We start from the raw sequence: 25,825 nt of genomic DNA, 5'->3' as shown, positions 1-25,825 counted from the left end.
TCAGTACTTTCCTCTTCCTCTGATGATATCTCAGAGGTCCCTAATTCCTCAGCACTTGATGAGGTTGAGCCTTCATTTACTGAAAAGAATTTGTCCCCTTCTCGTTCTTTCTGTGAGTCTATGCTCATCATACTTCCCCAGTTCGTGTTCGCTTTTGGCCTCAAATTGCTGCTTATCTCAGCCTCTACTTGCAGCAGTGCGTCCAACATTGAGGCATTATTATTCATGCCTTCAATCTCCTTTGATGTTAATTCCCCATAACCATTGCCGTTACCTTTTGAACCTTGGATTTTCGTCTCCTCCATGTATCGTGCTGCACCAGGAGCTGCTTCAGCAGCAGCCCCCACCTCCTCGGCTTGGTCTGTCTCTCCCAGCGTTCTTTCCTCCTCTGGCCTGGACGTGCACGCTCCGGCGTGTTCCACTGGTTGCTCAGCAACCCCAATGCAGCCTTCCGCGTAGGGTGTTTGTATAGCGATCTGCCCTGCTGAGCCCGCGCTGTTGCATCCCGGCGGGACCCCGCCTCGCTCTGCTGCCTTCTCCTCGGTCTTTGTGTGACTTGTATCTCCGGCTGCCTTCTCCTCTGTTTGCCTCGCCAGGGTGGGCACAAGTCCCGCTTTTACATCTCCGCCAGGTCCGCCGGTCAGAGCCGCCAAGGGTTTCCGTGTGAAGGTCTCCGATAAGGTAGGCTGTCTCAACGATGTCTCCTTCTCCTTGATCAGCAAACTGGGGGTTTTGGCGTTCTGTTTAGTTTCTACACGCTCTTTTTCCGCTGCTGAACTTCCTTTTTCCCCATGTAGCAAAGCGCATTTTTCCGCACCACTCTGCGCTTTTAACTCGGCTTTTTTCTCCCGCTCGATCTTCCGCTGCTGTGCTTTCTGTGTGGCACTTAATGCGGGGATGATTTTTCTGCCTGGCTGTGAAGTCTTCGGGATGGCCCCCGATCCGCTGCCTTCCTTAGAACGTGCTGACATTGTTGGTATCTTCGAGCTAGGGGGTCCTACCCAGCGTTTCCTCTGTGCCTTTTTCCAGAACCTCAGGAGCAACCAATACGCTATCCACATATTCGCATTTTACTGCATTCTTGGTCTAGTACTAGCTTTAGCAGTCAGTCCAGGAGAGGGAGTGTAGTGCGACTACTCCCTACAATGCTCCAGCGGCCATCTTGCCTCTCCCCCACCAAATCTAGCAAGCACATGAGTGTACGACTGAGGTTGCCTAGGTTTTTGCGCGATACTAAGACATATGATGCAATAACCATACCTCAGTGGGAACTGGAATCTTCATTATTAGAGGAGATCCCACTGCCTTCGATATCCCCCTGCCTTCGATATCCCCCTGTCCTAGCCCAAGACCTTGACCATTTGCTCAAGGCAGAGATTATAGAAGCCACATCGGAACTGACCATGGGTAAGACGCCTGGCCCAGACGGATTCCCAGTCAAATTTCTCAAGCACAGAGCTCTCTATGCGGATGATATCCAGCTGTTTCTTGGAGACCTGCAATACTCTGACCCATGATTCCTAGAGATCCTTCATCTGTATGGAGAGGACTGCGGGTCAACAAGACCAGGTCTCTATTGGTACTGGTTGAGGGTAATGCCAGTGAACATTCTTCGTGTCCCACAATCCCGGTACGCTGTCTTCTCCTTCAAGTACCTGGATATTCATCTCCTACCTCCTAGAACTGGTGTGGAATCTTAACTTTTCAGCCCCTTATGACCGGACTGAGTAAAGACTTGAAGAAGGGGTTTCGCTGCCCTTGAATCCACTGGGACGAGTAGCGTTGCTTAAAATGAGTCTCCCACGTTTCTTGAATGTCCCAGCAAACATTCCAGAGACTATTCCTCGAAGGTGGTTCCAAACGTGGACCTCAAAAATCACTGACTTTTTTTCTGGGCAGAGGTCACCACTAAGTGGCCTTTTATTAATGTCAGGTAATCTCCTTATGATGGAGGAATGGGAATGCTAGACCTCCATGACTACTACCTAGCCGCACAAATCGCAACAATACATGATTGGGTAATGGGAGATTGGACAACCGCCTACTATAGAACTGCACTTATTGGGTCTATATGGTCTCCTGGGTCTGCTTTTGGGACCCCAATTCCTCAATCTCTCCCTGACTGCACCAGAGTGACTTTGCTTTGTTGGAGGGCAGCTCTTCGTTTCATTAAATGGGATCACAAATTCACTGGTTTGACCCAGTTGCTGGAAGGTACATGGCTGGTTTACAAGGCTTTACACCCTAGAATAAAATAGGGATTACTCACCTGTAGGACGATGTGTTGATGTCATTCCAAGACATGCAGGAATGCTACCGACTCTCTCATACACACTGTCCTCATTATCTTCAACTACGCCACACTCTATCTGACCATATTTCCGCAAATATCCAGATCCCAGTCTTTAATCCCCTCGAAGCCAATATCCTAATGGGGAGGCTGGGCAAGGGAGCTGTTTCTAGGATTTACCTCTCTCTGATCGTCAATGCTCCAGACAGTTTATCTGCCCTGCCAGAGGTGGGAGGTAAGGGTGGGGGCACTTGAGGATGATGAAGAAATATTTCACAAAGAAATGTTGATAGTCTTCTTTTATTCTTTAATTAATCCTGATGTGAGTTAGTTCATACCCATGTATTTATCCAAGGGAGAAGGGTGTAGGCACTGTGTTCCAGCAGGCCGTTCCTGATAAAACGGCCGGCGTCCATCCACAGCCCTCGTCCCACCGAAACACCCACAGCGACGTCGTGCCTACACCCTTCTCCCTTGGATAAATAGGACCTCCAGTCCATCACTAGATCTATAGACCACTCAGTAGATGGCTTAAGACAGATATACAACTAAGGTGGCAAGACCGTTTTCACCACTCATGAACTTTTGATAAGCATTGCCTTCATCACCCATTAGCATGCGTACAGTCCAAACCTGTTAATTCAACATGGGTATGAACTAACTCACATCAGGATTAAAGTTTCTGGGAAGGCGACTCTTGGACTCCGGTTCCTCTTACATTGTCTCCAAAAGCGACGTATTATAAACTCAAAGCCCTGAAGAAGTCCCAGCTTGGGACGAAACGCGTCGGCTGTATATGTTTCACTGCAAATTGAAAATTAAAGAATAAAAGAAGACTATCAACATTTCTTTGTGAAATATTTCTTCATCGTGCTTAAATACCATTTGCACTTATTATCTTGCTTGTTGTGGTGCACCTTTGCGGTTGTTTTACTTGCACTAAAATTCCCTAGGGAATAGGCACAGTGATGATGGGTGCCATTCAGTGTGCACACAATCCCCTTCATTAATTCAAGGGTTAACGAATATTACTGGGAGAAAGTTAGTCAGGTGCTGACTCTAGGAAGGGTCCATCATTGTATTTCGTTGCGCACTTGAGGATGATGACTGACGCGAGAACTGCCTAGCCCCTAGACAACGGACTTATCCGCTCACGCCGCCGCATGATCCAACTTCTCTACACCTACTTGACCCCTAAGAGGTTACATCGACCTGGTGGAACCTCTCCGGCCTGCTGTGCGCAATACTTCCTGATTGCAGCTGACTTCTGCCTTATGGTTTGGACTTATCCGGCACTGTGTTCTTTCTGGGAAGGTGTAGGACACGAGCTCTTAATGATTCTAGGGTCTTATCCACAGGGTTGCTCTCCTTGGCCTGTTGGAGAAGGTTGGGGCGCTGAGGATGGAAGGGACATTGATGACTACCTTCATGGCAAAAGGGACATTGCCTCATTTGGAAGTCGCCAGAGCCCCTCTCCCTGACGGTTTGGCATAGAGATGTGGACTGGATGCCCCCGTAAACAAGACAAGATATGGGGCAAGTGGTCAACATGCCACAAGCTAGAAGTGGGATCTTAAAATGATCGAGTGGGTACCTATTGCATTGCAGTATGGAATTGACGAACTGTGTTTTGTTATCTCCAAACTCAATAAAAATATGATTATCAAAAAAACAAATAAGTGAAAAATGGTTGTCAGTTTTTTAACTGTTCCGTTGATGTGCAGCCAATGGCTGCTTTCCTTTGCTGCTGAATGGTAGGGCCTTCCTGTTGTGTATTTAAAGCTGCAGCTTCCTGGAGTGAAATATAGGATACATTTCACAGGAGAATTTCACACACTTATCACGCAGCTTTAGGAGGAAACGAGATCTATTGGCTTTGTCAATGGTTTTTTTCTTGTTTTGTTTAGCCATGTTGCCCAGCAGCACAGCTTTAAAGTACATGTAAAACAAAACAAACCAGCATTGGCATAGCCAATAGGTCTTGCTTTTGGGACTTTATTAGTATTTAGTTATGCAGCACGATATCCTTGCGTGGCTAAACACATATAAGGTCCCAAAGGGATTTGTGTCAATGTCACTAACATAGCTGCAATTTCTTAAAATACACTAGCAGTGGCAAAGCCAATAGGCTGCAATTTTGGACCTAACAGTTTGGCTTTGCCAATGTTGTTTGCTGGTGAAGCAGCTTCCATAAAGTACAACCATGGGTGAAGTGGAAGAGGAGCAAAGCGAGCGAAAGTAAAGAAATAGAAGTTTTTTTCTATTTCTTTACTTTTGCTATAATCGCGGCACCGCAGAAGTAAAGAAATAGACGTTTTTAAGCAGATGCAGCATCGCGCGCGGCGCCAAAAGTGCAAGCGGGGGCGGACCGAGGCGTGCGCTGGTGTGCGTAATCGCAAGCTGGTGGGCGCTTTGGTAGCACTTCCAAAAGCCACTCTTACTAAATGTCTCGCCAGGGCAACACATGCGTTGGCTCAGGCGAGACCTAAAAACGCTATGATACAGTCAATGCTAGCTAAATTTAAATCATGCTGTACAGCAACCACACAGCTCTGCAACATGGCAACAAAAATTGACACAGCCAAATAGCTCTCCGCCGCATACTGAAGAACTGTTTGGCTTTGTTGATGGGTTTTTTCCCACCATGCTGTACAGCAGCATGGCTGTCTGCAGCAAGGCTGAAAGTAAGCAAGCAAAAACAAAAAAATAGGCACGACCTATTGGCTTTGCCAAAGCTGGTTTCATTGAATACTAGAAATAACTTCACTGGAGGTGGGCATTTCAAAGTCTGTTATTTATATGTCACATTCATATGAATATGCTGGGAGGCTTTTGGTGAGCTTTTCTTACTGAAATAACCAATTAAGTGACCTCGTATAAGGCTACATTGCAGCACCTAGCTGAAAACGATAGCTTCCACTGCTAGAAATATGTTACTCTAAATTGTAGTTTAGAAATAATGCCTACTAACTAAAGTGAACTAGAGGAAAAAGAGGACATTGTTCCTTTAAGAGCTCAGCAGTTGTCTCTCTCCCAGCATGCACTGTACTGGAAACTTGCCTCGCCTTCCTAGTCCTATTTTTTCTGTCTCACACTGACTCCATCCTTGAACACTTTGGAGAGAATATCTCTTTTTTTGCAATAGGTCTCATTTGAAAACGTTTGAGCTATTGGCATTGTAAATGACAAACCTTTTATCTATGTGTTGGTTTTGAAAACAAATAAATAAAAGGCATTGTCATTTACAATGCCAATAGCTTAAACTCTCGCAAATGCGAGCACTATTGCATTGCAAATGCTTGTTGTGGATGTCATGGACTTTGTTTACCATCTGCAGAGATCAAGATTGCTATTTGTGCTAATTATTCATAGAGAAGTTTTACATCATGATTTTCTGGTGGCTGAGGCCCACTACACATCATCTTGGCATACTCACTATATAGAATAACAGCACACAGCCTTTTAGCAGAAGTTGATTAGCCCTTGCAATCTTAAAAACTATTTTGACCCTGACTGTCTTTGGATCGCAGAATTCTTTTCAAGACTCTTTGCCTCACCCATAATGCTTATTATGGTTTAGGCCCTGATGCTATTAAAACAATGTTTCAGCGCTATGTCCCTACCAAACAGCTCAGGTCTGTTAGCAAAAATTTGCTGGTAGTCCCTAGGTATAAAAAAGGTACGGTGGGAGGCAGGGCCTTCTCCACCGCTGCTGCTAGGCTGTGGAACTTTCTTCCTGATAAGCCATCTGGACTAGTCTCATTCTCTATTTCGCATGGCCTTGAAAACCTGGCTTTTTACTCAAACTTTGACATGAGCATGTTTTTCCGGCTGTGCATTGGTACTCTGCAGCACCTTGATGCCCTTGGGCTAAGTTTGCGCTTTATAAATTTAATATTCATTCATTCATTCATGTAGAAAGAAGAGTCTTAACATCGTGTGTGCTGTTGAATAATTACACATGAAATTGATGTCTCAATTCCTTGGGCCCTCATGATTTTGCTTTAACATGTCAATTGACCTCATTAAGGGTTTTGGTGAACTTGATGACTTTGAGGCACAACTTTGTGAATAACCTGTTCCCATTGCTACGTGAATATAAGAAGATTGATAGAGCCGCTTATTTATCAATTTTATACCACTTGAGATTGAAAGTAACAATACAGGAGACATTGTTCTTATTTGTTGAGGTGCTGCCTTTACCTTCAAGGTTTATAATATAATATTGAATAATAGTTGTCTCTGGCTATACTCTCTTTCCTCTCACCAAATAACTCCTTCATTGACACGCCAGAGAAAACCATGAAGCTGATTTTGCAGACTTAATAAAAACTAGACAACTAACTTACATGCTCTCTGGCACCTGTGACTATTAAAGAGAAATTCTAGGGGAAATGGTGTGAATTTGACTAGAACTAGACTATTTGTCCATGGAGGTAGCATGCCACTGTATCTAAACTTGCTAGATGTTTAGTAGGCTCACTTTTCACCAAAGCAAAGGGGCTTGGGGGCCTTACAGGACCACATCCTAAAGTTAATTCATGGTCAAGAACATAGGAATTTGTGATGGCCTGAAAGATCCATATGTTAGTCTTTTTCCAGCAGCTTGGACTGTATATTTATATGCTTATAAGCACAGCTAATGATAATTAACCAATTGCAGGACGAGTTTTAAATTGGTCCCACACTATTTTGAAAGTTTTATCCTCAATGTGAGGTGTTTATTGAAAATATTTCAAACTTTTATATGATTGTAACATCCATTGCAAGAATAACTGTGCTTTAAAAATGGAAGTAAATAAAGTAAAACAAAGTACAGTTGCAGAGTAAATGCATACGTCTAAACGTAAGTCATTATTGACTAACCTCAAACTAGGTCCCAAAAATTCAGGCGCCGAAACTGAAGTGTCTTTTCTCCTTCATTTCCACAGGACTGAGCCCCCAAATAAACACTAGCCTGCGTCCTCTCAATTACATCGTTTATGCTCTGTACATACTGGGACCTTACAATCCATTCCAGTTATATTATTTGTTCTATGTAGCTTCATAATAGATCTTGGTGTTTACTCTTATGTATAACCATCTACTGTAATTCATCAATAAACCAGTTGCTCAGAGTTTTAAAAGTAATTCGAGCTTGGAAAAGTAGCAGCCTCATCATTTTAAAGGTTTTTTTTCTCCCTGTTAATTTGTAAGACATTTCAGTAATTTGATTGCTTAATGAACCTGCCAGACTCCTTTCTAAATGTTTTAGAATATCATATTATGATCACTAAAGAGGATAAAATGAATGGACTAATCTTTAAATGACAGTGTAAATGTTGAAAATGGCACGATTACTGGTTGATTATGTTTTTTATAGTCTAGTGAGGATAATCTGCCATATCACTAGTGGTTTATATCAAATTAGTACTAATGTTTTTCTTTTTTGCTTTAGTCCATAGAAAGTGCCATTGGCGGCAATGCCTACCAACATAACAAAGTTAACCAGTGGACTACAAATGTAGTTGAACAAACTCTGAGTCAACTTACAAAGCTGGGAAAACCTTTCAAATACATTGGTAAGCTTTGATAATTCACTGCTCTTGTGATGATCGTCATGCGTAATGGGAGTTGATAACATTACTTTATTTGGGGACTTGTTAACTAGTTAGTTATGGACCTTGATCAAGGTTGCAGCCCTTTCTGAAGTTGCATCAGAGAGACAGCATTTTATCCCTGGCTAATTTAGTATCCTAAATCCTATAGAGCCTGGGTTATACCCAAGTTTATTTCAGATATAGTTCACGCCTGCTTTAGGTGGTATCTTTCCCATCTGTATTCCAAGTAGTGTCGGATATATTTGTATACCACAGAGAAGAAGAAAAAAGTTTATCTCTTGGGCATCAACATTCTTCGAGGCTAACCTATCTGTACACAGTAGGCAGATTAACAACAGGATTAATAAAGCAAGGTTTTGCAGGTTACCTGAATGACAAAAGAAGTATGCCTCTGAACAACCTAAAAAAATGTTGTTCCAGAACCGAGGTGTATGTACATAAAGTCTTCATTCCTGACATTTCATTGTGGGAAGAGAGCGATATTTCTTTTTCAGGGACCTAGCGTATCAGAAACAAGAGAGAGAGCAGGTTCATGGAGGGACTTTTCATTCAGGTAGGGAAACCTGAAATCAAATCTGTCTAACTGGGAGCCATTGTAGAAAGACTATTCACATTAATGTTGCCACATGGGTTGATAGACCAAAAGTGAGGTATATCATGAAGTTCTGAACTGCAAGAAGCTTGGCTGGTTGCATGATTATCAAGAGATTCAGTATTTACCAGGTTGGTAAATTCAAAACCTTTAAGGTTGTGCCAGGATATCTGAAGGGATACATACTTATGAATTAGTCCCCAGTGTGAAAAGAGTTTGCCTCAGTACGATCCCATGACCACCACCTTTAGAATTTTTCACTCTGGTTCATCTAATTTGCCTACCGCTTTACATAATGTGAAACTGAGTTGCATATACCCCCGTCTAATAGGTCTTGGTTGAGATACAATGTAGAAAACTGTTCAGAAACTGCTAGAGAAGAATTGCTATTAAGAAGTACGCTACTGGAGGAGATAATTGAACCTTATTAGCCTAATGTGACACTGCCTCCTTCTACCTCCTACATCTGCCCAGTAAGGAGCAAAACTCTGCTTTTACCACCAAATTAGGGTCGTCTGTCCTTCCTCAGGACTAACGATCCTGTTCTAATAGGTCCCTATTTCAGGAGCTACTCGATTGGCGAAAAGCATGACAAAGTGGCATCCAGCTCTTGTCGAAAGTGTGACAACCATTGTATGCTCCTGCTTGCACTCTACTTTGTATGACTTTACTGATGAAACTTGAATACTAGAGTGTATAGACCGAAAGTGACAAGTAAGGCCACTGTAAGCAAAAATAGCTTTTTTTATTACATATATCCCTTTGAATACCAGGATATTTAACTGAAAAAGGGACCTATAAGAACGGGATTGCTAGTTCTGAGGAAGGCGAGACAACCCTCATTGGGTGGTAAAAATGGCCGAAACATGTCGACATATTAGCAGTAAGGACAGACTAAGGGGCCCTAATTACCCCCTAGACATCTCTATTTTTTCAATTTTTAGTCTTATCCAGGGAACCCACGATTAAAGACTTTGAAGGGTATTCCTGAGGTGGTTTACACTTATACTATCGTCTTCTGCTTATTTAGTTAACTGCATAGATCCCTATACATATGTTTGCATTGTCTCCCCCCTGCCCTTGCTCCATTCCAGGCATTGTTCTGCACACGGATGTTGTAGCAGCCCTATGATGAAGCATGCCACTATCTGGTGGGTGAGGGCATTAAAAGAAAAAACCCTTACATTTTTCAAGAGAGAGGTGTTCTCTTAAACACCTACCTCTTTTTACTCTTTTTGTGGGTATTTGCGCTTATGATAGGGAGAATGGGAAAGCAGTAGTTCCTCTCACGCCTTCTTGGATGTGTGATGATAAAACATTTTGTGAGACATCACTATTATCATTACTTGTGCCAGGGGCATTGCAGCTGTGGCTGTTGTGTATTATCCATGTAAAGCAATGCCAATAGACTAAGCCTTTTTTCTTTTTTTTACATTACTGTTGGCAACCCTGTCTGATGCTAGGCCTGCATGACAAATTCCGTTCCGCTCGCGGAATTGTGGAATTTGGGTAATTTCGCGTTCCGCAGACAACGCGAAATTGCCAGAAATTCTACGTTCCGCCACTTCACGATATTTTTGGCTTGTTCGCGTTCTCAAAATGCGTGTTCGCGAGATATATTTCCCCTGAGCATGCAACAGCGATCGCGAACAGTAAAAAAGCATTGCAAACAAGCAATTCAGCGTGTTCGCGGAATTTCTGCGTGTTCGCGGAGATTTTTTTACCGTTTCGCGGAGATTTGTGTAACGCAATTCCGCAAATTCCGCCCACCCCTATCTAATGCACTGAGGTGATCACTGCTAGTAATTTTACATATGGTGGCCACTTATATAATCTTGCCTATGGTCACTGTTAAAACAATAATAATATTAGTCTCTGACAGTGACTTTCATTGAATAAGAGTAGCTCTTATTACACAACAGGTTGGATACCCCTGGTCTAGATATCCCTTTTCTTCTTCCTTTTTTTCCCCTTCATTATCACACCGAGTACCTTGTATCTTTTTAATCACAAATTTCTCGAACGGTTGAGCAGATTCATACCAAGTATTGAAAAGCACACTTTCTGAGTGAGGTTCTAACACTCTGCCAATTATGGTGTAATTCATTTTTTCCTTTACCTGCAAAAGAAGTTCCCTATAGAAATTACCATGAGAAATCACCAATTTGGGACACCCCCTTTTCTTGTCCCCTCCCTTGTAGTACGTTATTAAAAAAGTATGTGGTTTTGGTGTAACTATTCAGTAGTTTTCGAGATATTGGTGTTTAAAGAAAGTGGCTGAGTTGACTTAAATTCTATTTGTAGATACCCGCAGTTCGGAATTTGTGAACGATTTGAGAGTCTGGTAATAATAAAAAAGAGAATGGGAAAAAACATATCTTATGGCATCCATTATAAGGTGCCGGGCACAGTCCCGATGTACTGTAGTGTGAGAAAGGTCACATAATGGGGGCTACCCGGACTCCCAGTCCACAGTATGGGGAAGAGGGGGCAAAGACTTTCTCCCTCTCCCACTGTTTAATATGTTAAAAAGAAAATTTAGAAGAAGCACAAGATTCTCAATTAACTTTGATTTGTGAATCCTCAACACTAAAATGGCAGACGAGGTCTGTAGTCCCAATCCGGGTACAATGAACCCAGCAGCCACTGCCACTGATTGTGTGACTTCATCTGCCATTTTTGATGCATAATTTGCAGAGTAGTTTTGGGGTCCTTCATTATGATGATGAAACCTGTATTCACAGGAAATCGTGCAATATTTCCCCAACATGTAAAATATTTATACATATTTTCATAATTCTTCTGCCAAAACCTGGGGTTCTTCATTTTTTATTTTTTTTAAGCTCCCAGCTCATTTTTTCAGATTAACAATGTTTGTGATAGTTTATTTTATCTCTGGCGCTTCCAAAAATTATTTGATCTTCTGTCTGATTATCAAAAACTTTACTTTGATATCCCTAAATATTTGTTAGCTGGTTCAGAACTTTAGCGCCGGATTGCTTTATATTAAGATTTCCCACCATCAGCGCATTTCTGATGGCTTACACTAACTCTAATGGCTCCCCATTGAAAAGCGTTGCCTGTGTTAGATTGTATTTCTGTCATAGGACCATTTACAACAAGAGTCCTGCTTCTTTGCAAACAAAATTGTATCCCTACAAATCTATCACACCCTCTTTGTTCATCAGTTTGTTATATTAAAGTCCCTAAAATGCAGAATAAACGTGCAGATTGTTACTCTTTCTCCCTCTTACCTTCTGGGTCTGGAATTGAAATCCAATGTCCATTTGCCTTGCATCTTTCCTAAACATCTCAAAAGTTAAATTTTCTCTTATGACTTGGTTCTATGAGTAATCTTCAATGTCTTTCATCCTAATGCCAGAACACCCTTTGGGGTAACAGTGCACTTTATAAAACCTCATTTTCCAGCATTGCATATTTCATATATTCACATGTTTAATCATTCCTACTCTTCAGACTATGAATCCTAGGTAATCCTAAATAGCAGTAAACTGTTAAAATGTCATTAGGCCTCACAACAGTTTTAGTAGCACATCCTCCACACTTGAAGCAACCCGAGCTTCACTTTTCTTCAACAGATTAGAAGTTAGTCAGAAGGTCCAGAGAACTTGATTTTTGCTTAGTTGTTTGCTTATATTCTCCATGTTTGGAGCGTTCTTTCAGAAAACCCCAATATTTTTCTGTGATGAGATCGCTGCAGGCGCTACAGGTTTTAAGTCCAGTGGAGGAAAGTACAAATTATTCCTTTTGTGCACCTCCTTCATTGAAGCGCTTTGAGGAGCACTTCTCACAGAATCCTCCCCTGAAAAGGGGCATCTCTTTATCAGTAAGGTATTTTTTTTCCTCTAACACATTGTGCTAATCGCTGATCTGTCTTTTAGAGTCTTGATGGAAAGGTTCTACAAATGTTACAGTTTGAAAGCTTGTGCTTTAGGGTAAAGACAATAAATCCATTACTTATGTGGGGCACCAGTTTAGACTTTCTTCTGACTACAAGGTTTGCAGGTTTTAGGAAGAGTTTTCATCTGTAAGCCATGGTAACAGCTGGTAGCTAAAAGAGTCTCCAGAACAAAGTAAAAAGTGCAATTTTTCCTAAAAACGACTTACAGATGTCTAAAAGCTGAAGGTAGGGCTTGTTCAGTCCCACAGTATATCGGATAAGGTAAGAGGTTGAGGTCACTTAAAGGTTAAAGCAGAGCTCTGCTTAGAGCCTCCTCTCACATGACATGTGATAGAAATCTGAGCTATGAGTGGCCTCTATGGGGTGGAGTAGGAGAGCTGGCACTTCTGTCTCATTGGCTGAAGTTCAGGTTGCTTTAGTTGAGGTGGATGTGCTACTAAACACAACTACTTGTATTTGGGATAACTGGGGATTTGCCATCTGAGGATGGGGAATGATTCAAACGTAAATATCTGAAAGATACCAATGCTGGAGAAATGGAGTTACAGGTAAGTAATTAATTCCTTCATCATCCTCATCATTCCCCAGTTATAGAATGCAAAGCATATGCCATAATTCATGTCCCCTGCCATGCACAAAACACCAAAAACTCTCACAAAACACCCATTTTCAAATGGCACAGGAAAAAAATTGGCGGGGGTTGGTTAAACCAGGAGTTGCACGAGTGTCATCAATTTTGTGCATTATATTCCATAACTGGAGACTTTTTGTGGTTTTGCATGTTTGATCTAGAACCATAACTAAGTTTCTTTCCAGTGTATGCATGTGTGTATCTGTGTGTAATGCATATCTATATATCCGACCCAGTACATATCTGACAGTGGCAACCACCAGTGCGTAGTTTATGGTTCAGCAAACCCATTTGATTGAAAAGGCCATTTTTAGGTCGAGGACCGAAGGCTGCGCTTGCGCAGTCTCCGGGAGGAGATTTAATGTTTTGGCGTATGGGGGCTTGAACCCGCCTCTCTCCTCCATTGGCTGGCTTCCTAAATGGAGGCCAGCCATTGGAGGAGAGGGGCGTCACTCCTTTAAAGCCCCGTCTCTTTCGGATTCGGGGGCGTGTTTTTTTGCGTTCTTTCGACTGTGACATCACCCGTCACTCAGAACGCCAAAACACGCCCCTGATTCTGAAATTTGCGGAGCTTTGCGGCTGCCATTTTGCTGCTCCGTCTACTGAGGACATGTGGTAACCCTTGTTTTTAAATGTCTGCTGTTTATTATCTGAAGAGCCATGGTTGTGTTATTGGCTTATCCGCTTTACCACGCTGATTTGGGGGCATCAAAGCTTCCTATCAAAACCCGATTACATAAAAAATAAATATTGTTTCAGTACGTCATCTGCTTGATATTTTTACGTTGTTGCAGTTAAGCGAGGTTTCGTGCGTTTACCTGGCCTGTTCCCACGATGGTTCATGGTTTTGTCTTTTTCGTAAGTCTTTGTCTGTTAGTTTAGTCTTTCTTTCTTTTGATTGCTCGTACTGAACAATCTTTCTTCCTTCCCAATCGCGCTCGGCTGTCTGAGGTTGCACGCATGTCAGAAATGACGTGACACCGGTGGGTGTGTTCGAGGTGCTCACGGAGGCGGGGTCGCTCGGAGACAAAAGTTTGGCCGAGGGCTAGCGGTGGAGCTTGGGAGCTGGGGGGATCCCGGGGCAAGGGGCCACGGGAGGCCCCACCATGGGGAAGGAACAGGAGCTTCTGGAGGCCGCGCGCACTGGCAACCTGCCGGCCGTGTAGAAGCTGCTGTCTGGGAAGAGGCTGTCCGCTGGCTTTGGTGGATCTGGAGAGCGAGGCGGGGAGTGCAGCAGCGCTGGAGATTCTAGCCACCCCCTGTCCAGTCTTCTCAGGTAAGAAACAGAACACCGTCATGGACCACACCCAATCAGCCAACCTCTGCCCAGCGATGGCCCAAGTCTCCATATCCCCTTAACCAGCATCAGCCCACCCTGAACGCGATCCCAGGAAGTAGGCACTGCTGGCACCTGTGTAGCGTGCCCAGATAATTAAGTTGTCAGTCCCTCCTTTATGGAGGCGACCAATCTCCGGCTGGCCATCCAGCTCAGGTGATATACCTGCCTACTACTGTAATCCAAGCAACGTTCCAGTTAATCTCTGTCCGGCGTGCTAACATGGGAGTTATCTCTTAATGGCACGCAACAGCAACCTCCCATCATCCCATGTCAGAAGGAGTTCCAAACACCCTCAGTTCCACTTGCTTGGGTAAGAGGTCATAGCGCAGTTTAGCACCCACAGCTGAGGCAGAGGACTGTAGGACTTTCCTGTCCTCATACCTAAATAGTACCGTTAGTTAGCCAAAGCTCTCTATCAAGCCGCCACACTGCCAACTTGCTTTGCTTAGTAAAGGCGAAACCGATTGGACGACACAACAGTAATTTTATTTGCTATCCTATAACATGTTCCTTATGTTTATTTCATGGTCTTAGTTATTTATTTCATTGTCTCGAACTCCTTTGTATGTGGATCTCTCTGTTAAGAGCAGTATTCAAATTAGTTATTCGGTGGATGTTTTGGACCCTTCTCATACATTTGGTCTAAATGAGTTAGAAAAAATGAAGCGAATTATTGAACTGTATTGTAAAAGAACTCCGAAGCAGCGTACACGTGTGTACTAGTTGTGCCTAAAATGGTTAGGGGTTGGTGCTTAGTAGGTACACAGCTCAGCCCTGAGGAAGAACCCCATAAACTGAAAGAAAGGGTTTGGAAACGCGTCGGCTGTTCGGCTGTTTCAAAGGCAACCTAAATTTCTAGGGTTTGCACACGAACATAGGGCGATTCAATCAAAATTACATGGCCCAATGTGTTTAGTCCTATCAACTGTGTTTGCTTGGTCATAAGGACTAATACCAGAATAGTTTTTGGTGTACAAAATTGAGTTTGTTTTCCAGTACAAATAGTGAAAGTGTAACTATTAAGGAATGTGATGATTTGTCTTTTTTGAAAGTATCATAATTATGACTCATGTTTGTATTATTTTGACTGTTTAAGGAATGTCCAATCCTCTGTATCACATACAAAATGTAAATAATTTGAAATTGTAGAATGTTTAAATGAAAATACAAGCCTTCGGAATCGATAAAAAGAAGGTCCACACCAGCTAAATAAAAAGCGGTTGTGAGTTGAACCCGAGCCCTGGCACCCTTGTTTTTTGATACTAGTAGGGAGAAACGGCAACAAAGCTTCCCTAGGTATTGGTGAAATAACAAAATGCCATTCAATCCACAATAACACATTTCCAATACCAACCTGAGCCCAAAGTAAACAATACCATGGGTACCACACATATAGTAAAATGTTATTACATTCATATATTAATCTTTTTTTTATATATTTAAATATTAAAAAGCATGTGTTTGCTAAACACAGCCAATCACAACCACAGAAGAATTGAAAATAGATATATTCATCAGTCTTTAACCCCTTCAGTGCTAATGACAAGGGTAACTCATCATGGAGTTTCCATTGATTTCAATGGAAAGTCAATGGAAGAGCATCATGTGCCTTAGCAGCCAAGTGGTTAAAAACAGTCACGTCTCCCATCATGCATCACTGTACAATTATGAAACACTTCATGTAAAATTGTACAGTGCAGGTAGATTGTGATGGTGTAGATTTCAGGTATAAGAGAATGTGATTGTTTTTAAAGACTGGTCCAGCTATAATATTAGAAGGCCCCATTTATTCCCTAGTAAATACTACTACTACTACTACTACTACTACTACTACATCAGACTCCTGCATGTTAGACAGGGAACTGCTGACACTACGAGTCAGTGTGGATGCTAGAAGTTGACCTCAGACACACCCATTCTACTGGATATGGTATCTTCTGTGGGGCTGCTCTTCTGGTGGGGAATACCTTCTCAACCAGGTATTCACACGCAAATATGGACTGCATATACTAATGATTCCTGCAATGTGTTCATTGCCTTGTTATGTTTTTAAGTTGCTGAGTGTTTACAGAACACATTTTATATCATATGTATAGTTTTTGTTTGGTGCATTCGATTTGCTTAACCCGTTATTTTCTTTACAGTATTAAATATACTGCTGTCGTAGGTATATACATTGGTCTCTGGGTGTTCTCAATGTAATTACAGGTATAGAAATATGCTTTATTTGTCCCATTGCTTGTCGGTAAAGGGGTCTCGACGAGCACTGAGCGATTAAGCTATTGGCAATGTAAATGACAATGCCATTTATTTATGATAATAAAAAAAAGTAATGTCATGAGCAATGCCAATAGCTCTACCTTTAATGATGCCGAGGCCATTGCATTGTAAATGCTTGTTTTGATTTGCTTGTGACTTTGCTAAACACCCTCACCCCCCACAAATCTGTAAAAATATGGCGGTCGGTTGAAATAGCCCTGCTAGGGTCTTGCTTGCCAATTTGTTTTGCATAACCATGCAGGAGAAAAAAAAAGGTAATTGCGCCTGGCATTAAAAAAAGATTGTTGCCCCTTTTAGTTCCCTTAGAAAATGTGCCCATGCCGGAAGCTAAAACAGCGCAATGGTTTTATACCAAACTTGTATGAAAGTAGAACTTTATTCAGAAAGAATGCTTTTATTCGTCAAGTGTAAATTTGTAGTTTTTGACATTCAAGTGCCTAGAACACTTTGTGTGCGCAATTTAGAAACTTTGCATTTTTGTGCTCTTTAGCACTGCAATTCAAGAAATTGCAAATCGTTTTAAGTACATTTGAATTTTTTTTCTCGCATGTATTGGCTGTTGAAGGTTTTTCCCCCCATTTTGCAAGTTGCTATTTTTCACGGTGTGGTTAAATTAAATTCCATAGTACTAGAGGTGTAGGGGTGGGACATGCGAGGTGCCCTACCACAGGACTACAGTAAAATCATGACGCTTCACCTCTTAGTTTAAAGCTCTCCTCTCTCCCACCAGTACTGATCCATTACTTGATGTTTGGGGCACTGCACACTTACTCCTTCATCCCCCCCCCCCTTCCCTATAAAACATATCCAGGTCTGGGGAGGCTGACTTTCTCCAGCTTGCTTGGAGCTGTGGATCAGTTTTACAATTCTGGGGTGAAGTGACCAGCAAATTATCCAGTATTATGGGTGTCTTTCATAGATTCACATGCCTGAATCATTCCCCGTCGTCGAGACGGGAGTCTCCGGTACATAGAAAAGTAATGTCCTATAGACATATATAGAGAAAAGTAGGCCTAAGGGCCTCCCCTTAGTAGCCTATCTATGTCCTTTTGTAAAAAGGACCAAACTCTAGAAGAGAGCCAATCAGCTCACACCTCCCTCTAGAACCTTCCTGTCAGGAGCCTCAGTCTCTCAGATTTTCTACCGCACGTTGTGCTAAGGGAGTCTCCACCTGAGTTCTCCTCAGGTTTCCTTTTTCCTAGCTTATTACTTCACAACTTTGGATTTCTCCACTTCAACTTTGACTATGGCTGATCTTTAGAAGAAGGGTCTCTTCAGGGCGTGTACTTCTTGTGGAAAAAAGAGGTTACATGTAGAAGACCAGCATAAGACATGTTTATATTGTCTGTATCCTGACCATTCATCAAAAGACTGCAAAATTTGTAGAACCTTTTCTACAAAGACGCTAAAAGACAGAGAAGGATGTCTTTTACTCTGGCTTAACAGGCTCAAGACCAGGGACAATCTGGAATCTTCAGAGGAAGATGAGTATTCTTCAGTTTCTTCAAAACTGTCTTTGAAAAGGCCCAGGGTGGCTTCCCCTAGCCCTGCAGATGTTCCTCCAAAGAAGGTTGTCAAAAAGCCTTCAGAGACAAAGTCATCTGCGTCTGACAAGGAGTCTCACTCCTTCAAAAAGCCTGTGTCGTCGACGACCTCGTCGATGCCCTCATCGGCGCAAAAGAAAACTGTATCTCCCGTCTGTTTCCACGTGGAAGACGACTGCATCGTCGACGTTTTCTTCATCGACGACGACTACACCTTCGTCGGCGGGTAAGCCTTTGACGGCGATTATTCTCATAAAGAAGTCGTCAACGACGTCCGCGTCGACACCCGTGTCGACGACGAAACCAGCACCGTCGACGTCCGTGCCGTCGACGAGGTAATCGTGGTCGACGAGTGTTCAGTCGATGAAGGATTCGATGACGAAGAAGATGCCGTCGACAGTGGCATCGTCGACTAAGGTATCGTCATCGTCGACGAAGGCACCACCGATGGAGCTACTGTCGTCGGCCACATCGTCGACGCCTCAATGGAAACAATCGTCGACGCTTCCGCCGTCGACGAGACAAGCACAGGAATTCCAATCTGTAGACAATTGATCCTGCCGTCAACGAGCTCGGCCACGTTTAAGAGCTCAAAAAAGGCGATTACGCCAGAATTAACCTCCCCAAGTAGGGTGCAAGGATTGCCACCAACTTGGCTCCTACAGGATGAGGAATCGGATGAGGAGGAATGCTCACAGGCTACTAGTCCATCCCATCTAGTGGTCAAATGCCAAAGCACGGATGAGGATTTTGATGATGTTGACATTACACAGGAAAAGGAGGTTCAGCCACAGATTCAGACGCAAGTTACACCCATGGTATGTCTACCAGCGTCTATAGTGTCTGATTTGCGAATTTTGATACAGGATTACAAACAGCGATTCCCGGAGTCCTCAGCTCCGGCAGCTGGACAGCCTCCTCCAACAACGGCGATGACTCCGTCTCCACGGCCAAGACCACCGCGATTGGTACTCCATCAGGAGAGGGAACAGATACAAGATTCTCCATCATCGGAGGATGAGGAAGGACAACAGGAGGAGGGGGAGATCCAAGATGACCCTTCCAATCACGATGATGGGGATGATTACATCATTTCTTCCCCTGCATCTCCGGAGCCCGCTACCTCAGGTTCTCCTCCAGCGGACATAGGAGGGTTCCACAATCTGATGGAGAGAGCAGCCAAAAGGTTCCATATGACGATGGAGGCTCAAGAATCTGACTGCTTCCTTTACGATTTTAAGGAGCCACTTAGGGGAACAACCAGATCAATTCCCATAATTGACTATATCTGGAAGGAGGGCCTGCAGTTGAGGCAGACTCCAGCCTCAGTTTCAGCACTGGTTCCACGGCTGGACAAAAAATACAAGGCCCCAACTTCAGCACCCGCCTGCCTTACAGGGCATCCCAAGCCAGAATCTGTGGTTACACAGGCAGCGCAGAAAAACTCCAGAAATCCTTCCTCCCTGCTAACAGCTCCACCAGATTAGGAGGGCAGGAAACTGGACAATATCGGAAAGCGTTTTTCCACCACCTCGGCAATGACAGTAAAAGCGGCAAATTCCATCGCACTGCTAGGAAGGTATAATAGGCAGTTATGGGCCGACATTGCTCCGTACTTATCTGAGCTGCCAGACACCATGAAGGAGGAAGTTCAATCCCTACTCCTAGAGGGTCAATCTTCGGCCTCTGAATTAATCGACTGTGCTCTGGATGTGGCAATGACGGGATTCAGACCGCTAGCAGGAGCAGCTGTCCTGCGAAGGCAAGGGTGGCTCAAATCTACCTCATTTCGGCAGGAGGTACAGTCTAAAGTCCTGGACATGCCATACGATGGACAACACCTGTTGGGAGCCAAGATCGATGAAGCGCTTCAAACAATAAAAAAGGATACGGACACAGCGAGAGCACTCGGCACGCTGCAATTTAGGAACCAGTCCTTTCGAGGGAACAGAGGCAGAGGACAAACCTCTTACAGAGGCAACTGTCAAAATAGATCCTCGTATTATTACAGCCAAGGCAAGTCACAATACCAACCTCGACAGCAACAGCAGGGCAAACAGTCCTCCTTTGGAAAGTCCAACTTCAGGGGAAACAACCAAAGGAAGGCCACAGGCAGAAGCCAATGACTTATTTTTACAGCCAGTCCATCCCTCATCTCCTTCTTTGAAAATTGGAGGAAAATTGGCCCAATTCCTCGACAATTGGAAGAGAATAACAGACCGTTGGGTCCTCCAGTTAATACAATTCGGACATTCTATAGAATTCAAAACTATCCCTCCGACAACCCCTCCTCGCCACATGCCCCACAAAAACCTGCGATTGCTTCTTCAAGAAATCTCCATTATGCTGCAGAAAGGTGCAATAGAGCGAGTACCAACTGCTCACAAGGGGAGAGGGTTTTACTCCCGCTTCTTCCTCATTCAAAAGAAGGAAAAGAAATGGAGGTCCATTCTAGACCTCAGGGCACTCAATGCATTCTTAAAAAAACAATCGTTCCGCATGGTCACGATTCAGGAGATCTTGGGTCTCTTGGAGGAGGGAGATTTCATGACGTCCTTAGATCTGCAGGACGCATACTTCCACATCCCAGTCCACAAAACTCACAGGAAATTTCTAAGATTTGCAGTGGCTGGGCGGCACTATCAGTTCCGAGTCCTCCCTTTTAGCCTCAAGTCTGCGCCCCGGATATTCACCAAGTGTCTCTCCCCAGTGGCAGCATTCCTCAGACAACATGGCCATCAAGTCTTCCCGTATTTGGACGACTGACTGGTGAAGGCACCATCCCTAACAGGCGCAACCAAATCCTCCAACGCCTGTTTGAATCTCTTCCAGCACTTGGGTCTTACACTCAATCAAGAAAAATCCACTTTACGTCCCTCTCGAGTCATTACTTTCCTCGGAGCAACACTGGATACAAAAGCGGCGAAGCCATTCCCATCTCTGTAGAGAAAACGCAAACTCATCTCTCTGGCCTCAGCGGTGGCTTCAAGGAAGGCTTTACCAGTTTGCACCTTCAAATCCCTCTTGGGAATGATGTCCTCGTGCATTCTGCTCATACTGCACTGTCGCCTCCGGATGCGTTCACTCCAAGAGGCTTTGTCCAGACAGTGGACGCAGTGCACGGGATCGTTCGAAGACAGCACAAAGATCACGATTCAAATCACCAAGGCATTGCAATGGTGGAGGTCGCTCAAGAATCTCTCGCAGGGATTACCGTTCCTGCTTCCAGCAACTCCTCATCCCGTTACAACGGACGCCTCCCTGGAGGGTTGGGGAGCAGTCCTGCAGGAATTGCAGATCAGTGGCAGATGGTCAGAACCGGAGACACAGCTCCATATCAACCTGCTGGAGCTAAGAGCAGTCTTTCTTGCCTTGCAATCTTTCTTGCCAAGGATCAAGAACTCCCTTGTGCTCGTCAGGACCGACAACACCACGACGATGCACTACCTGAACAAACAAGGAGGGACGCATTCGCTGACTCTATCTCGCAAATCGCAGAAGATCTGGAACTAGCTCATTCTCCACAACGTCTCGTTGAGGGTGGAGTACGTCCCCGGCAAGGACAATGTCATCGCAGACGCCCTAAGCTGGCAGAGGTCTTTAACACACGAATGGGAGCTAGACATGAGAACCACGGTTCAAATCTTCTCAAAGTGGGGAACACCGCAAATCGACCTGTTTGCGACCAGGGAAAACACCAAATGCCATAGCTTTGCAAGTTGGCATCCCCAGTCAAGGTCTATCGGAAATGCATTTTCCATCACATGGCGCAACATCTTTGACCGGAGACTCCCGTCTCGACGACGGGGAATGATTCAGGCATGTGAATCTATGAAAGACGCCAATACTGGATAACTGCAGTTACAGGTAAGTAACGCATTTCTTACATACCATGACTGGGGTCCTACTTCCATGTACACCTCTTACATGTCTACTCCATCATGTACCCATAGTGAAAGGAGTGCAGGCCAGATTTGTCCGCATAGCCTTGCTGCTTGCAAAGAGACGTGTAACGATAGCATGGGACAGTAAACTCATTCCTAAACCAGATATGTGGGTCAAAGATTTGGTTTACTGTTAGGAAACCTTAGAAATATATGCTGAAGAATTGCCTACAACCTCTCGCCCTAAACACATCTGGGAGCCGTTACGAACATACCTGTTGCATCAGACAGGAAACTCTGACGCAACTCCCTGAGTCAGTATTGTATTTTTGTCTGTATATGTGTATTATGTACAATTTTATACTGAGACGGGACATGTCCAGAGGCTCTATACATCATCTTCGCCTATAGATCACGTATGATATTTTTTTCAGTTGTCAACCTGTGCATGTACTGTTCTTTTTCCTTTTCTTGTTTTACAAGATTGTTTTTTTTTATATAATGCTTTGTTTGAACATGCTCCAAAACTTTAATAAAGAAAAAAAAACAAAAAGAAAACATATCCAGGTCAAAGTTGTACCCTTATTCCCCAACATGCTGGAAATTCTAAACCTACCTAGGGTTTGTGGATTACTCTGAAGGGAACTGAGAGAACCGCCAAAATATAACCTTTTTTTTTTTTCTTTATTTCTGCAAAAATGGGGAAATTGACTGGACAAGAAGACTTTTTTTCCCTGTAAAAATAGCAGGAGTAAAAGTTTTGGTTTGCTAAAACTACCATCTTTCCAAGCTTTCAGTAACCAGAATTGTGTATAGAAAAAGTCGGCCCCCCTCCCTTACATCAGTTTGTCAATTCTTTCTAAGTGGCAGTCAATTTTTCCTATTTGGGGGGAGTGTATTGTAACAAAAACATAGCAATTCACTGAAACGTTTAAATGAGGAGTTGTTCTGGTTTGCTGGTAAAACTGCTGACATGGGCAGTTATGGTATGCAACGCACCATAACATGTGGCGCTCACCATGTAGAAAGCACAAGTGTCCTATTTTTGGGCTCTGGAGACGTCTGAAGTGGAACCCTTTCAAATTCAGAGTTTGTCTATTAATCTGACCATAGTTTCTTCTCACTCCAGTTTGAGGCACACTCTAGGCATTATCGAACACTAGGTAGCTGAATTTCCCAACGACCGACGCTTGCCATTGGCAGCACAAGGTTATTTTGACTAAAGTCTGTTTCCCTCACTTCCGTGAGTAGGGCTGTGCAAGCGTTAACCAACACTATTGCAATGTTTTACCTGAAAATTGAAGAAGGGAACTTGGTGTCTCTTTATAACTTAATTGTTAATAATATTGCGAGTGGTCACTAAAAGACCATCATTTTCTCAGTTATGTCTCTTCACAGGAAGATTTTGTCATCGGGCATTTGAAATTTAAAGGAATTTTCAAATGATATTCTGACTTTCTTTTCCAATTTTGGCTGGTACAGTGATCTTATTGGATTGGTGTAAGAATTTTTTTCGGGCTATTGTGGCGTATTTCTGTGCACAGTCTGAACTTTTCTTTTCTTGAAAAATTAATATCAGAGGCGCAGTTTAGACAGTGTTCTCCATCTTCGTCCTCCTGTGAGGCAGAGTATTTCCCAGTGGGATTTAAATTTAGTTTTGGCCATTCTCATGCCAAACCTTTTGACCCTCTATCCTCCTTTCACCTGGCTACCTTTTTTTTCATTCTGAAGACATCTACAGGTTTTTTTCTTCAAATTGTGATATTGTCCTCCCAGCCTAGACCCAACACAGCTTTTACTGAATAAGTCCTGTACAACCTAAATATTTCTAGAAATATTTCTAGAAGTCTGACATTTACCTAGTAATGACAAAATCCTTGGACTGTCACAGGAACTGTTTTTCACATGTTGATGGTTGTCTTACTCCTATGCAACAAAGCTGTAACTGCCACTATTAGTAGGAATTGGGAGTTTTGTTTCATGTTCATCATATGAGCTCTTTGAAGGCTCAGTCCAACAGATACCAATGTGACTTAAAAAACACATTCCTGTTCAGATCTTGAAAAATCCTGAAAATGTTGCTAGACCTGCAGGTCTAGTGACTTTAATAATCTACTCAACCTAATTCTAACACTCTTGAACCATTAACTGGTTTCAAATTATGCGGTCCTGGGCAAATATTTTAATTTACCGAGCTGCCATTTTCTTCTTTATCACATATAGCAGCCCGTCTCGACGTTGTCCGGGTATGAAATAGAATGTGTGTAATGTGTGTATTTGGCACGGGCAATTTATTTTAAAATCTCGCGGTAGACAACGTTTTTTGTTTCTTTAGAAAAGGGACTGAGAAGGCCCAGCTGCAGCCCTAGTTGATGTTAGCAGGCGCGTGTAATTGGTGTAGTGATTCGCCGCCTGAACCCGGCTACAGCCCTGGTTGATGTTAGCAGGCGCGTGTAATGTCGTTGAATGAGAGAGTTATCAGCCGCGGGTAAATCCGTTTAATGAGAGAGTTGAGTGACAGCGAGTAGGAGAGGCTGCAGTAATTGTCCCCGCAGACACGCTCATTTGCGTGTTCCCCTGCTTGAGGCCCAGATGCAGGCCTGTTTGATGTTAGCAGGCGCATGATCCCCCGCTTGAGGCCCAGCTGTAGTCCTGTTTGATGGTAGCAGGCGCGTGTAATTTCGTTGAATGAGAGAGTTCAGCAACAGCGCGCAGGAGAGGCTGCAGTAACGTTACTTACCAGGCCTCCAGGTGAATGCGTTTGTCACACCCCCAGCACACGGCCACAGCAGACGATCGTCTGATTAATGTTCGACCCACATGGCATGAAAGGCGGAACGTAGCACACGCCCCCAGCAATTCTCACGCCCCCAGCGTGCCCCTTGATGTGGCGCAATTGCGTTCACAAGGCATGAAGGCCGGACACACGCCCCCAGCATACCCCTTGATGCTGCGCAGCAACGTAATTGGCGCTTGTATGTACGACTCACATGGCATGAAGGGCGGACACACCCCCCCAGCGTATGTCACGCCCCCAGCACACGCCCACGATGTGATGGCCGTACGACACGCCCCCAGCGTTAGTCATGCCCCCAGCCCACGCCCACAGCACAACGCAGACACGCCCACAAGGGACTACTTTGCTGGCACGGTTCTTTTACCTTTTAAATGTATAGAGGAGTTGGCCTAACGGCTAAGGCGCTCGACCTCGGACCTGGGGATCTGGGTTTGAGTCTTGGTAACGACGCCAAACATCCTGTGATTCTGGGCAAATCACTTAATCTCCCCCTGCCTAACAAAAATGAATGTGTGTCGTCATGTGACGTAACTGGTGCTAGGTAAAGCGCTCTGATACCTGATTCATTTCGGGTCAAGTTCACGCTATATAAAACTCTGCGCAAAAATAAATATGTATATGGTGGCCGTCTGCATAGCCTATGTCCTTCTGCTGCAACTGCCCTTTCCAACGCTGTATTGGATGTTGTGATTGGTGCTGTGGTTACTGAGATTACCCGCCTCAAAGGTTTGGGCTCTCTCTTTATAATATTAGTATGGATGAGAGCACCTTCAAATACGCAAGTTCAGCATGTCTGCTGAACAAAAAACACTTATGTTTAATTTAATAGCCTAAACTTTTGCTCCATCGATAATACATATCTAGCCGCATATAGGATACACATGACCCCTGACTTGCCTCGTAGTTCATTAGCTGCACTGTCATCAGGGCGGGCAGGAATGTTTTT

General features: G+C 43.7%; 1 protein-coding gene across 1 annotated transcript in view; it reads left to right on the top strand.

Moving 5' to 3' along the window:
- The window catches only part of DYNLT1 (dynein light chain Tctex-type 1), a 64,872-nt gene that overhangs the window by 19,568 nt on the left and 19,479 nt on the right, over window positions 1-25,825 (top strand). Inside the window, exon 3 of the mRNA XM_078649126.1 lies at window positions 7,728-7,851. Within this exon, the coding sequence (XP_078505252.1) occupies window positions 7,728-7,851 (124 nt within the window). The remainder of the gene's footprint in view (window positions 1-7,727; window positions 7,852-25,825) is intronic.

Source organism: Lissotriton helveticus, chromosome 6, assembly GCF_964261635.1.
Source record: "Lissotriton helveticus chromosome 6, aLisHel1.1, whole genome shotgun sequence".
NCBI lineage: Eukaryota > Metazoa > Chordata > Amphibia > Caudata > Salamandridae > Lissotriton > Lissotriton helveticus.
Note: the sequence above shows the minus strand (reverse complement) of the source record. Positions and strands in the feature narration are given on the sequence as shown.